The following is a 15,288-nucleotide window of genomic DNA, read 5'->3' on the forward strand; positions in this document are numbered from 1 at the left end:
AACCTAAACTCAGCCTCCCCTTTCTCAGCAGAAAAAAGAAGTTTCCTCATACTCCAAATCGCAAAAACACATTTCCCCACTCCTTAACATGTTCATTTTATTTTAGTAAGGAAAACTAGGCTAAATCAATATATATATATATACGGAGAATAGTTTTTTGAAAATAAGAAAGAATTTCTAAATATGAAATAATAAATTTTTTAAATAATTTTCAAAACTAAATAAAAAATATACATATTAATAATTTTTAAATTAATATCAACCCTGTAACTATATTTTTAAATGACCGAGCAGAAAAAAAGTCAACATTGCGACAACACTGTTTAACAAGCTTAATTGATACAACTTAATATAACCTGAGCGATATGTAACCAAATTTGTGATTTATATTACCATTAAAAATGAAAACTTAGTGTGTGAAAAAAAAACTAAACTTTCTAGTCCATGTATAACACAAAAAAAAAATGCTCACAGAAGTAAGAGCCGCTGGGTTTTTACTATTTCGAAGGAAAGAACATGTTGAATTTCTATTGCTACAAGCATCATATAGAGATCATCATTGGTCACCACCGAAAGGTACTTATTATTTAATAAATCAGTTTTTAGATATTGCTGGAGCTTATCACCTGAATTCGCTGCTAGTTCTACTTAAAAGCAAAAGCCAGAAGTGGCAAGAGATATGGTGCCAAGTCTAAAATAACATGTTTTAGTACTATACAAAAATCATCGACTTACAAAAAATTATTTTTTCTTTTAAATTTGCGTTAGCGTTTACTCTCAATGAGTTAAGACGAGTTTTTATGATGAAAAAAATCGTAAAACATTTTGATATAATCGCTATTTGTTTTTAACTAAAATTTAAAATTTCTTTAAAATCGTTGGGAATCGAATCATGGTTTAGACGAACCTTGTTAGTCTCAAATCAATTTTAGAATGAACTTAGTGAACCATATTCTAAACTATGTGTAACCTAAGTCTCTGCGCCACTTCTCTTTTAAATTTCAAGCGTAGTCTGTCAAAAGATTTTTATTAGATACCTTTTACTTTTAGTCTTACGTTTGCATCAGCTTTAAAATGGATGCTGAATGTAAAAATTGGACGATTTTGCATTATTAAAAAAAAAATCTACATCGATTCGATCACCGTTTCTGATATTGAAGACGGTCTTTATACTTAAGTCTTCTTCGAGAAATTTTGAAACAGATTAGATCAGTATAATCTGCCTCTAAATAGACGGGTTTTGAAAAAAGGGTGATGGGCTTAAGAATGGTAGAACAGAATAAAATTAATAAAGTGGGAGCTAGCCAAACAGCCGACCCGAACGAATCTATTGTAACATCCCCCTGGTTGGCTAAAGTTAACCAATGGCTTAGAGCAGATACGCTAGCCCAATGCACAAAAGCATGCCGCAAAGGCGTCTCCGTAAAGCTCATTCTGAGGAACCTCGCTCTTGCCGCACTCTCGAAAGCACATGGAGAGTGTCTCTCTTCCATAGTTAAGCAAAGACTGCCATGACTACTCTCGACCAGACCCAGCAGACTCATGTCTTCTGAGCCTGCAGTGCCCAATCAACTGACCAACAATAACTAAAGGCACCGTCCCTGATTAAGAAGATCTGAAGATCTGCCGTAAATTTTCAGGACGTGATCTCAAATAAACTCATTGGAGGCCTTGGAGATGCTGCGAAAGACTGATTTCGATACTCCCGAGAGATGTAGCAGATTGGTTCCGGGCTTATTAAAGGTTTACTGGAACCTAACCGGGCCAGATCGCCCGCCTTCTTATTGCCCACATAACCCGCATACCCTGCGGTCCCATCGTAGAGTGAGCTTATTGGAGCTGTACACCTCAGTGAGAGACTGCATACAGATCCACATCACCCTAGAAATTATTTGGTAGGCACTGATGTTCTTGATTGCTGCCTGGAAGCCAGAGTAAATGACAATCCTCCTGCCACGGAGATTTCGTTGTATAATCTTACACAATAAATAATTGCCTCAACCTCCGCTTGGAAAAGTGTAGTATACTTGGCTGTGCTCACTCAAATATGGATTGACGCCCTCCGGCTGTAAATACCAATTCAAATGCCTTTCACGGACTTGGAAACTTCAGCTCAATCAGACCTGTCTGGTAATAAGTTTCGGAAATGACTTCCTAATTTGTGCAGTGGTACCATGCAGTCTGTGAACAAAAAAGGTCCGTTGCCAAATGGTCATACATCCTTTGACCACAGAGTCAGTGATTGTTTGGTTAAGTCCTCAGTTCATTCTACATAGCCTTTTACTAACACCAAGAACAAGCTTAGCCGTTCAGAGGTTGTGAAGATATGAGAATTCCATGTCAGCCTTTGGTCAAAATTACTCGTAGGTATTTAACCTCTTTGGCCACTACAATAGTGATGCCAACCAGGGCCGGTGGTAGTAAACCACCTACCCCTCTGCGTCTCGTAAAAGGGACAGTCGTGGTATTGTGTGTTTATCGAAAGTCTTTCCCACTTGTCCATGATATTAAGTGCGGTCTGAACTCTTCCAGCTACCGTGTCCCTAACTACCATTGTTAGGTCGTTAGCATAAATTAAGCAGTGCAAGCTTTTTTCGGATAGCGGATTTCGAATATTAAAAATTTCGATAGTCCACAACATGGGTAATCTAACACTTCCTTGAGGGAAACTTCGTCCGACCACAGCCGCCATTGAGGACCCTTGCTAAGTGGACAAAACTGTCCTACTCTTCAGGCTGCCTCAATACAGTGACAGATTTAGAGCTGTCATATGTCTATTAACCAGTAATGAATAAGGGAGTCGATGGAGATATTTAAGAGCTTCTTTGATGTCAACAAAGGCTTCCTTAGCTACCTCTTTGTCTTCCAAAGACGTGGAGAATAGTTTGTTGAGATCTTCCAACGCAGCATTAGTGGAGTTGCTAGGCTGGTAAACATATTGGCAAGAATGCAACGGCCGTACCACTAGAATCTCATGCTTAATATACCGTTCCAGCAGCCTAACTTATTTCTTTATTAAGGGGAATGCGAGGATTTTAAGTGGCTATGCACCAGGCATATGATTCGCCCTTCTGCCAGCTTTCGGTAGATAGACATCCCATAACTCTTCGCCAAATCAGAGGAATGTGTCTCCTGGCTAGTTTTCCAAGAGTGACGGAACTATAAATAATCATCATATAATCTTTTCGTAATCATAACCTAATTGTATAATCTTTGTAGGACATGTTGAGAATGGTGAAGATGATTTGACTGCAGCCTACAGAGAAACTAGTGAGGAAGCAGGTATTAATAGGAATCAGATTTGCATTCAAGACTTCAAGGAGCAATTGCATGTATGTATCTAGTTTTAGAATGGGTGGTGCTTATTTCCAAATGTTCAGAACTAAATCGACCCCTGGGGTATGTGGGAGATTAGCAAGTTTTTCAGCGGGAACTTGGAGACCCTACGGGTATCTCTAGTCTATAATACTTAAGCCTCGTTTACATGGTGCCTTTTTTCTTGCAACGTGTGACATGAATCAAAGGCGCGAATCTATATGCTATAAGAAGGCATGCATCAGTTGACCAATCATTGAAAGCTTAGCGATTTCCATACATTTTTCAGGATAATCATAGAGATCAAGGTATCAGATATTTTAAAAGTATTCACAAACAATGATGTGAATCACTATAGCGAAATACCTTAATGTTGCATCTATTCATGTCCTAATTGGAATAGCTTCAATATTTTTTGAACTTCATCCCTTAGCAGTAACTTGAAGTCAGTTGTCGACATTCTTGTTATTTTTCGCTCAATTGTTAATAACCAAATCTTACTTTTCAGTATTCTGTAGATGGGAAACCAAAAATTGTATCCTACTGGCTGGCAGAATTAATTGACAAGGACTTCCAGGTCACCATATCACACGAAGCCCAAGATTACAAGTGGGCTGAAATTAACGAAGCATGCAGATTAGCTCATTTTCCAGATATGCAAGCACTATTAACACGTGCTTATGAACATCTGAGCAAGAAATGATCATACTGTCACGATCCACAATTATTATTGCTTATGATTTTATCCATTTACCCGATTCCTCCAACCCAAAACAAGACAAGTTTGAATTTATTTGAAGCCTGTATATTAATATAATTTTCTGTAATTTTGTAGTTTTTATTGCCTACAAATCGTATGTGAAAATGAAAATAAAAGAAATAATAATAGTCAAAGATTTTAATGGATTAGATTTATAAACCTAGGGGTTTGCTAAGGGGATGTTTTATCGCCAAAATTGTTTTCAATTTTTATAGATGATTTAGACAGTTTTCTCGAAAATTATAATTGCCAATAAGTGTCCATAAATAACAAATACGAGATCTGTCGTTTACTTCACGCAGACGATCTGATTCTTCTCGCCGATACACCAATAGAGCTGCAAAAGAAATTAAACGCACATCACAAGTATATTCTCGCTAATGGGTTGGAAGTAAACATAGAGAAAACAAAAATTATTTTCAGTAAATGTGGTAAACGTAAAAAAATAAAATAAAATAAAATTCAATGATAAACAAAGGCTAGATGTAGTTAGTAATTTTAATTACCTCGTTATTTTATTTTCAAACACTGGCGTATTTTCTAATGAAAATATGATGAATAATCAACTGCAGCGATCAGCTAAGTTATAAGAGTACTATCAAAATCTAAAAATTCTAGCTGGTGCCCGACAATACTTAACATACATTGGTGTTAGTCACCCATTTTAAATGTTGATCACATTACCTGGTACTCTATACCACTGATATTGATTCCTTTTGCCACAAATTTGACCGCTAGTTTTTTTAATTATTCAGTAAGCGGATTCTATATCCTACTGCCATTAATGCCAGTTCTTTTGGTAATTATAAAATATTAAAGTGTGGTCAGAAGTATTGATAAATTAATGGTAGTTTCTCAATACTACCGAGTAGAAACCTAATTATCATCATTATACCAACAATTTTCGCTCACAAAAGGAAGTTAAAAGTGGTCTGATGCTATCGTAATCTAAATCGCACAAATTTCAATTCTGAATTCAACAGCAGAATACTAGACGAGTTGTACTCAGAAAGAAAGAAATAACTGTTAGTAATAATATTTCACGCCTAGATTGCATATAAATTTAGTCTATTTAATTAAGTACCTAACACGTAAAGGAGTTTGATGATCAAATAATTATTGAGTTCTTTAATAGTAATCGCCCAAAGAACATTATATTAAAATGAAGGAATTAAAAAATGTATAATATAAACTACTTAACAGTTAACTACTTCATTGCGCTAATGACCATAGTCGTCGATGCGCCAGCAGGGAAAAAAAACTACTTCGTAATTAATTAATTACTTAATTTAATTAATCAAAGGATGAACTTAAACCTACAATGTCTATTTTCTTACTGCTGTTCTAAAGTTGTCCTTAAATCTGGATTCCTACAAGAGAAAAATAAAATAATTTCCTTAATGAACGTTGGTATTAGGTGTTTTTTAAAAAACTTTTTTAATTTTGTTTAGCATCATTACATTATTATTTTAAGGGTTAAATTGCGTTTGGAGGTGACTAGCAAACGTACTTTACTGAAAATTTCTTTTATTAACCATTAAATAAAATCCAAGGCCTAAGACTGGTAATCGAACCCAGTACCACAATACATATTAGCTTCGCAGGTCTCGCCTCTAACCGCTCGGCTACCGTGGTGCCTCGATTTATACAAAACACACTGGCTTATCGAACATTTCTAAGTGACAGAAATTACTAGCTGAAGTATGAATGAAATGTTAGGTATTACTTACTGACTTGTGTACCATTTGTCGTTTAATGAACCCTTATACCTGACTTGTCAGATAAATGTTTTTGTTAAGGAGACTTGTGGTATTTTTGTAAAGATTTTATTTTTGTTTTTCAGTTATATTGTAAATATTTACACGTCTGATGATGTATAATTAGGCTGGTTTATGCCGAATACGGAGGATGTCTATTCATACCCTTGCTTGTTGTTAGGCTCATATGCATTTGATGTCATAGATTTCACAGAACACTAAACTCAATCAACTGTTTATGTTTCAAATAAAATTAATAAATACTTCTTTTTTTCCGGCGCATCGACGTCTACGGTCATTAGCGCCAAATATTTCTATTATTATCATTTTAACTTTAGAATCAATAAATCTGTTTCCAGAACATTTCAAAACCTTCCAAAGTCCAATCTGTAAACTTATACTTCCGTTTCAAATATTTTTTTTTAAGTTTCGAATAAGTGATGCTTTTAATATAACTTATTATTGCACACGTAGAAGAACCATAACTACCTCTGGAGAGATATGAACCAAGAGTCCGCCGACATAAAACCACTCGGACTCCGAACGCGAGGACCAAGAACGTAGCCAAATCGCGATTCGAGCGAAAAAACAAACATAGCAGATAGAGACCCGCTTTTTTTTACATGGTCTCATTAATTTTAGAAGTAGATATTTTCATATATACCATTATGGTATACCGTGTGGGTTCTACACCATACACAATTATAGGCACCGTGTAATTTGGTGAATTGATTTCCAACGTGCTTGACTTTAGACTCTCTGAACTCTGTTCTGCCATTAGGTCGGTTCTAACATTGGTTAGTTTTTATTTTCTCTATTCTTCATTTATTTCATTTTTTGTTCGGTTCAACAATATAAGATACTACAATATAATATATTCTAATGTTTCTAATACGTGTTTTTTCTATTCCCAGTCTATTATTAATATAAGGATAACAAAATAATTATTTTATAAGAATTCGAAATCTGCAGAAATTTTGGACACTTTGATAAATAAAATTCTGTAATTACAAAATGTTGAAAAAATTGTATTAACATTTTTTCAATTTTTTTTTTTTTTTTTTTTTTTTTTACAATTTTGTATGCTTGTATTTTTACAAAAAAAAACACACAAACAAAAATTAAATATCATACATTTTTGTTCAACTTAAGACATTTTTAACTTTTTTTTTAAACATTTTTTGGTAACAATTTATGCTTTTGAAAACATAAGACAAAGTATTTATACCTTTTTATACAATATTATCATTGCGTTACATTATTGAACAAAGACCTGAGCTATCCGTGTCTTTGAAGATGGGATCACATATTCGCATCTTTCGGCCAACTAATTTTGCTTTTAGACTAGCTGGAAACAATTCTTCTCCAGGTGGTGGTGGTTCCATTCGAATCACACTAGATTCTGGTTTACTACTCGTTAATTCTTCACTATTAATTCGAATGTTTGGAGCCGTATGTTTTGAGGATATATTGATTTTGATTTTATTTCGTGGTACTACAATTGGTGTGGCTTCTTCTAGTTCCACATTGCCATCAATAGAAGATACAACCTAAAAGTAAAAACAAAACATTAAAACGAAAATATCAAAAGTTCTGAGATAAAACCTATTCATAGATGTCAACATATTATTGTATATTAATTTTAAGACTGTTTAGAGAATCTCTTGGCATTTTGAGCCTTTCAAAGAGTTCTGTTCTGTTAGTATTTTTTTTTAACCATAGCTTCGGTTCGGTTTGAGGTATTAAACATTTTATATCATCTCGGGAATGTAAGTGTTTAGCTGCTGAAATTACATATGAACTATATTTACATAAGAATTGATGATATTTTACGCTTTCTGAGTCAAATTTAAGTATGCGTGTACTAAATGCAGAAAAGGCAGTGGTCAAAGTGAAAACAGTGAAAAGGCACTGTTAGATAGCCGTCTCCCGACTATGAGAATTGTAAAAAGGAGATGCAGGCCAGCGGCGCATTTATACCTTAAAAGGCCGCCAAAAATAGGAATATTTGCAATCTTCTTTAGAGGAAGAAAAAAAAACTATGTGATGACGCGCTTTTATAAAAAATTAATCCTCGTAATGAGAAGTAGATTTGCGGCAAAAACAGGGTACCTCAAAGTAACTGTTTCTTCTGTAAACTCGAAAGTACAAAATATAATACTTTCTAATGCTATCTTAATACTGAGTGGTAAGGAAAAATTGAAAATTAACGCATTTACAAACTAGAAAATACAAACTTTAAAAAGGCATTGTGAGCAAAACTTCTCTGCGATGTAAAGATCAACTTTAAGATGGGTGAATACCTTCTCACCCTTGATTAAAAGGTCTATCATTCTCTACTACAAAAAAATAATAATATAATAATTAATTAATAAAATAATTAAAAATAAAACGGTTTTTCTGGTTGAGATTTGATCGCTAAGTTGGAATCAGGTATCCTTAAAATATATATAAAGAATTTCGCGTGATTTTCCGTTTTTGAAACATTTTGTTCACATAAATACACAAACAGCATTTTCATTGGGGCTTACATAAGACGCATCAACATTGGTCATAGGCACTTAGAGATTTATTCAGTGCACTGCCTGCTTCCAGACATTGAGCTACAAAAAGCTCTAAGAAATAATGTAAGAGCTGGAATGCTGAATTCGAACCTGGGATCTCTGCTTGGGAATCCAGTACGTTCACTTGGTGTAATCCCTTCACTACTTATTGTTCTTTTATATCAAAATTATAACCTAATTAACAAACAAAGCCAATCCGTTAACTCTGAAGATGGATGAAAATCTAAACCGTTCGGCTAAACCAAAAACAAATACGCCTAAGACGAATAAAATCTTTTGACGATAATAATGATAATGTCTAACATGAAAGTACAAATGCTTATGCTACTAACGGAAATATGGCTAGGAACAGTAATATGATGATCCGGCCTGGCAAGGTCGATTTTCTCAGTTTTCACCTTGACCTTTGAAAAATCTAGAATATCGTCCTCGTTTTCCTCGTCAATCAAAACGTCTAGGCCTGGATGACTGGTCTGTTCCATCGTTTGTTCACTAGATATGCTAGTTTCAATATCTTCTTCATCATCCAAGATTTCATAGGACTCAATTTTTTGCTCAACCACTTCAATGTGGAGAATATCATCGTCGCTCTCGTGGTCTTGTACTTGTGGAGCTGGTTCGAGAGATTCTGTTTTCTCATCTTCTGTCTTCTCATCATCTGTCAACATCAAGGCAACTCATTTAATCCTCATTAATATCATACATTTGAGGAATGGCTAATAAGCACCAACGAAGTACAATAGAAAACAGAAAAAGCGATAGAATATAAAGTGTTAGATTTCCACAAGACATTTGATCAATTAAGTTCTTATTTAAAGTTAAGTCAAGGAACTGTACTGAAATTAGTCAGGCTGTATAACGAATAGCGACGCGAGATTGAGATGTGATAGAACTGGGCAAGAAAGAGGTGTTAAGCAGGTTTAATTGTGAATAGGAAGTAATCCTCAGGGCGCTAGAATGGAATGATAATGAAATATGTATCAATGGAGTGTTTTTAAAAACAACCTCAGGTTCGTTGGCATTGTTTAAAACTATCAGTGCTCCACAACCAATACGAGTGGATAGCATTTAACTAAATTGTACAAAGCAATCTAAAAAGGTAACTCGGAGAAAAAAATTATCGGAATTACAATCGGATGGAAGAAGTGGTGGTGGCTGAAACATAAAACAAAGCAGTCCCCCTACCACAGAAAATTCGAGTCCTGCAAACCTGTGACTTCCTAAGGGGCTTAAACTTGGAATTTAACCAAGAAACTTTGTGACAAGCTCCAAGTAGCTCCAAGGTCAATGAAGAAAAGTGGGTATTTCTTCAAGCGATACGACTGCATAAGAATCGAATAAATAAAAAGAACAATAGGGATAAAAGGCATTTTAGTGAGAATTAAAAAACTAAAATGGAGTTCGCAGGTCATAGAAAATAGGCCACTTGGGAAGACTGCCTCATACAGGACCCCTAGAAAATTCAGCTACCGCGAAGAGAAAGGTTAAAGAGGTCCCAGATAGTCCACTTACTTGAAATGAGGATTATATGGTGGCGAGCTAAAGCACCAACAGTAGAGGCAGAAAAATTGCGTTACTAGCCTAGTAGATTACCTATTAAATTACTACTTATGTCCATCGGCGAGTCCGTAGTCTGAGGTTTGGGATCAACAATTTCTATAACGTCGATGTCGGCGGCCAGTAAAGTCTTTTCTAAAGCTATGGCTTGATCATCGGATCTACTTTTAGCGCTATCTGAAACTGATATGCTAGAATCGTCCAGCGCTATAGAATCCTCTATTAATATGGGCTCTTCTTCTTCTAAAGCAATTGGTGTTTCTGGTGGATCTAGGGTTGCACGATTTTCCTGAAAAGAAAGTAAAACAGAATTTTTTATTTCACAGAGTATAGCAGTTAAACTGGCCATCACGTTCTACACCTTATTGGTGACAAAAAGGTTCATACAAATCATTATTTGAGTTTAAACCATTTTAGAGAAATAGCAGATTATATCATTTTTGTATTAAACTACTTTTTTCTTAAACCTTTAGAGTCTTGTGATTCTAGTGATCTGCCACACCTGATTTTACCATTGTTTTAGTTTTGAAAAGAATGATTTTGTTTTTATATGGGCTCCTTTTGACTTAAATAGGCCACAATCTCTTCTCTTGTTAGGACAGCTGGAAGTTAAGTTTAGCTGGAAAGTATCTCACGTTTCGTTAACTGAAAAGTGCATGCAACAAGTCAATGCACATCCTTGAAAATGAAAGAGTATAATTAAAAGCTTTCCAATGACCCATATTACAGCTTAGACTTAGAAACCACTGATTACCACTTCTTTCGCTCTATGACCCAAAACAATAAATACGGAGGAAGTGAAAACAGGAAGTTAGTAGTATTTTCTTGGCGGTGGTATTAGCGATGAACTAGCACAACTGATGGCCCGCAAATGGATTTAACTTTAATAATAGATGACCTTACGAGCAATAAGCTTATAAAGCAAACAAACCATATTTTAATTTCAAGAGTAAAACGCAAATACCTCTGTTACACTATAATAGACATAATAAACATACAATTAGATCTTGATAACACTGTGGATGATACAGGACATCGTCTATACGAATGGCTTTCCTATAATGCCACTCTTCCTTCTCTTGATGGTAAAATTGATCGAATTTATCATGACACACCCGACAAGCGGCCTGATCTGCGTCTCGTCCAGCTGCCACGCTAGGTTCATTGACTCTGTCGTCCTCATTCTCCGTAGATTTTTTTTTCTCTTGCATTTCAAACCAGCTAGCAGCTGAAATAAAAATAAATTATTTTCACGTGGTAATAATAGGTTCCAAGCTACAAATCTAGCATTGCGCTGAGTAAAATAAATTCTTAATAATAATGGCATTAATAATAAGAAAACAGAAAAATAACAGTCAACGAGTAAGTGTGCTACTTACTAATAAAAATGATGAAGACCATGAAAATCAAATGGACCCAATAAGTTAAATACTACCTGCAACTCACATCTTGTTGATATTGATACCATGGCTTCGTGTTAATGACTTTTATTAGTAGCATACTAAAATATTAAGACTTATCCATCAGGCACTTATTAAAGAGTAATGTGTATACCAGAAAAAGTGTCTCATTAAAAATGAAAGCCGAAAATGTGCGTAAGAAACGACCGAGCCAAAATCCTACTTCTTAGGTTACAGCTATAACTAACCGATACAGATTTGCTTCCACTTCTCTCGCTCAGACAACACAGAATGAGGGAAGAGAAAGCAATCAGACTAGAAATATGTTCATTGATTAAAAATCCAAGAAAGAAGTAAGTTAGGGCTTCTAACTACAATTCTGGGTCGAGGAAAATAATATTTTGTAATTTATATCAATTGCAGTATCCAAATGATCGTGAATTTGCAGAAAAAATATAATAGTTAAAAAAGTGACTTAACGACCCCCTCAAATCAAGTTTGCCAAATGTAGATAAAGAGGCATCAAATACGTATGGCTCACTCGAGCATACTTATTCCCAGATACTGAGCGATTTATCGGGGCAATAAGAGACAAGATGATCCACCCAAAGAATTATGTAAAGCATGTAATGAGAATAGATTTGTGGAAGATAGCAAGTACTACGCGAAATCGGAAACAATCTATCTAGTGTTATTCCTGAGAGTCAAATGACTCCAAATTGTACTACGATAGAGCTGCGCTCACTGACAAAAAAGTTTATGGCTTTAGGCTAGATACGAGTATGTGTTCCTCAATAAGAAGAAATTAGATATTTGGAACCTGCTAAATGTATGTATCGTTCCAACGCTAATTTCTTCCACCAGCATTGTGCCCCCAAAAAAAAAAAAAAAAATTAAAGTGCTAGGACTACATCTGTTTAAACAGGAATAAAACTTGGTTGAAAAGGGGAAAATAATAATAATCCCTCAAATAAATAAATAAATTACCACGCTCGTCTACATCCTCTATTTCTTGATACTGTATCCAGTCTGATACATCATAATACCAACGTCTAGTCTGAGGAACTCTAGACGAAACCCTTTCACGCCGATTCTGCCTGAAATGCCAATCCAAATGTTGACTATATTTGACAGTTTGTTCTGGCGAAAATCTTACTCCACACGAACTGCACTGTATACCAGTATACAGACGGGATACTAATCCGGGTTGTTTGCTGCAGAAAAATCAAAGTGAATTAGGTTAGATTGCTTTTCCTTAGTCAAAAAATATGAGCAGTTTTCAAAATTGTACATTCAATAAATATAAATTTTATAATCAGAGACGCATGTTTTTTCACAGTCACGCATTTTGCGATCCTCAGAGCACGAATTGGGTTTCAATTACAAAACAAACAAGAAAAAAATCGCCGAAAGTTCGAATTCGGTTTTAAATTAAGGTGTTTTCAATGAACGACAATTATCTTTCGGTAAAAATGAGTAACCGGAAGTACTCTTCACTGAATGGATATTTACTTTTTGAGATTTTCCCGAATCGGTTTTTCGAACGTAGAAACAATTTTCTTACAACTTCACATAACTTATTACACACTTCTATAGATACATTATATTTGACATTTTTCCGGAAAATTTGTATTTATATTTTCGATTTAAGTACTATTTCAGAATACGCAAAGGTGAGAATAAATTTTACCAAAGGTATTTAATGTAAAGCAAGATTTTAATAAATGGCATGATCGAAAGTATGAATTTTCTTCTTTAACTTTAATTTCTCGTATGATCACATAAATAAAGCCCAGATCGGGAGTGGAACCCAAACTACAATACTTCTTAGCTTTGCGGGCTGTGCCCTAAAGGCTCTTATATATTTTCAAGTATACACTTAATGAGTTTGTTTTTAAAGTAGGTCCTTACAACGATTTTCGCGAAAACAAACACAAGTCTTGTTTTTTAAACTTTTTTAAAGAAAATTGTTTACGGGGGACGTGGCACCAATTTCATATTTTTAAAGTAATTTTTTGGGTAATGTTCGGTTTTAAAGGTTAGATATTGATATTGAGAATTAAATTGTTGCTAAAACTCTGAATTCGCAAAACACTTCACACTTACTATAGCAATGTAGCTGGTTTCAATTTATTTTTGTAACTTACACTTTTAATGTTTCCGATTTGGTAAAGTCTACCACTTTAACTACTGTGGCATCTTCTTCCTCCGTGGAGACTGTATCTTTCTGGCCAACTGGAGGTACTATACCAGAGGCAACAAGTTTTTGAAATAGTTCGCAAACATTGATGTAACCGAAACCGGGGATACCTAAAATGAAGTTTAAAAAAAACATACAGAAAACTCATCTCAACATCTATCCATAAAGTTAGGCCAAAAACATTGTATATTACCAGATACAGAAGTGGCACTGACAGTTGCAGCTGGTGCATGTTCCACAGCATAACTGTGGCCAGCAAGGGGTGCTATTGCAGTTGGCATTAGACTGGTTAGCAATTCTAAAGGTTGTTCACTTTTGACGACATTGTCTAAAAACATATAATCATTATTTGACAAATGGATTTCACATAGCATTGTGGGGTGTCCTAGTTGATAGAGGTAGCAGGTTAGAAGGTTGATTGACATAGAAGATTACGGTTCATAAAATAGTAAGACGTATGTAAGTTTTTTGGAAGACGTAATCAGATTTTTTGATGTAATTAGTGAGTGAAGATTTTTGACAACAAACCTGTAATGAAAATAGTTATACTTTTCGAACTGTGTTTATATTTTGTAGTTTCATACTATTGTACTTTTTAACTTTTTCTTCTCTCGTAAGTGTAAGAATTGCGATCTTGCAGTCTGTTCTGACTTTTACCGGATAAAGACGATTTGAGGTCCTGTGAATACGAAAAAGTGATTTGAACCAATTGGTCTGCGGATATGTCTTCTGTCCGCAAAGTAAAAAACAGAAAATAACAGGAAGTTCAAATTTTACATCTAGTGAACTTTAAGTATCATTTGCAATATCTGGCAATTAGCTTTTAGTAAAAAATCGATCACGTTACTGAAAGAACTTTTTTGAGGACTTCCAATTAATCCATTGATTTTGTTAAAACTTCATATGCACTAAATGTGCGTAATAAGTTTCGAAGTTACAAGGAAATCAATTCTTTCATAAATTTTTAAAGAAAATTGGAGCCGTTTTCGAGAAAAGCGCATAAAATCATATTTTTCCCCCCCTCAGCTAATTGGCACTTTGTTGATCGACTTTGTTCAAAACCTTATTGTCCTGCCTTTGAACACCAAAAACTAAAAATAAATTTAAAATTTTAGTCATACATCCGTAAATTACATATGTTGATCACAGACAAATTTGGGGAAAAAAACTTTTTCAAGTTCAACGGATCCTTGAAGCAAGTATTCTCAGTAAAACTCAAAACGGAAAAACATGTGTTGACGGTGCACATATGAAACTAGAGACAATTTTTCGCATTTGAGAAATATTTGCCACATTAACACAAAACCTATTCGCTGAACTCAAATTGCATTTAGTAACCTTGACACAACTGTACTTACAGTTACTGATGTCTGAAGGGTAGACCGTGCTAGAAGTATCCAGCACCGGTAGTCCCAATGCAGGTTGTTGAAGCGCCACATCTGGTGGTGCCGGGGATGGCAATCGTCCTCCTTCCATGTTTACTATAGTGATATAGCCAGGTCGAATCCCAGTTGGCAAGACAGAAAGTCTGAGGAAGTGTTTTTCCCCGTGAAAGAAAATTGGCACTGGGACTCCACCAAAGTCAAACTATATAACAAAGAAACGAACAAAATTCTGGTATGAAAAATATTTAGTCTATGTATAGAAAGTGTCTCTATACTTCAAAATCTAAGGATATTGGCGTCCAAAGCTTTTTCAGCCCACTGCCGGAATATTACTGGGAAGGGTAAGCGCA

General features: G+C 34.9%; 2 protein-coding genes across 19 annotated transcripts in view; one reads left to right on the plus strand and one right to left on the minus strand.

Moving 5' to 3' along the window:
* Positions 1–316: 316 nt before the first annotated feature.
* Positions 317–4,143, plus strand: Datp (purine phosphoribosyltransferase family protein Apf). The gene is made up of 3 exons (XM_074137884.1): positions 317–576; positions 3,220–3,332; positions 3,824–4,143. The coding sequence occupies exons 1-3, from the start codon at positions 465–467 to the stop codon at positions 4,016–4,018; spliced, it is 420 nt and encodes a 139-aa protein (XP_073993985.1). The 5' UTR covers positions 317–464; the 3' UTR covers positions 4,019–4,143.
* A 1,672-nt stretch (positions 4,144–5,815) lies between these two features.
* LOC141459159 (uncharacterized) overlaps positions 5,816–15,288 on the minus strand; it is a 51,711-nt gene continuing 42,238 nt past the window's right edge. For 8 of the 18 annotated variants that reach the window (XM_074137860.1, XM_074137861.1, XM_074137859.1 and 5 more), the window contains 8 exons: positions 14,912–15,140; positions 13,747–13,881; positions 13,501–13,663; positions 12,341–12,567; positions 10,952–11,181; positions 9,990–10,242; positions 8,729–9,054; positions 6,211–7,382 (listed from right to left, as the gene is read on the minus strand). In XM_074137860.1, the coding sequence (XP_073993961.1) occupies positions 7,086–7,382; positions 8,729–9,054; positions 9,990–10,242; positions 10,952–11,181; positions 12,341–12,567; positions 13,501–13,663; positions 13,747–13,881; positions 14,912–15,140 (1,860 nt within the window). In that variant the 3' untranslated portion in view covers positions 6,211–7,085. Of the gene's footprint in view, positions 7,383–8,728; positions 9,055–9,989; positions 10,243–10,951; positions 11,182–12,340; positions 12,568–13,500; positions 13,664–13,746; positions 13,882–14,911; positions 15,141–15,288 lie in introns of all 18 variants that reach the window. The other 10 variants (XM_074137866.1, XM_074137864.1, XM_074137865.1 and 7 more) reach the window with 4 other exon arrangements.

Source organism: Rhodnius prolixus, unplaced genomic scaffold (genome assembly GCF_049639745.1).
Source record: "Rhodnius prolixus isolate KJV_2025 unplaced genomic scaffold, Rpr scaffold_11, whole genome shotgun sequence".
NCBI classification, from domain to species: Eukaryota; Metazoa; Arthropoda; class Insecta; order Hemiptera; family Reduviidae; genus Rhodnius; species Rhodnius prolixus.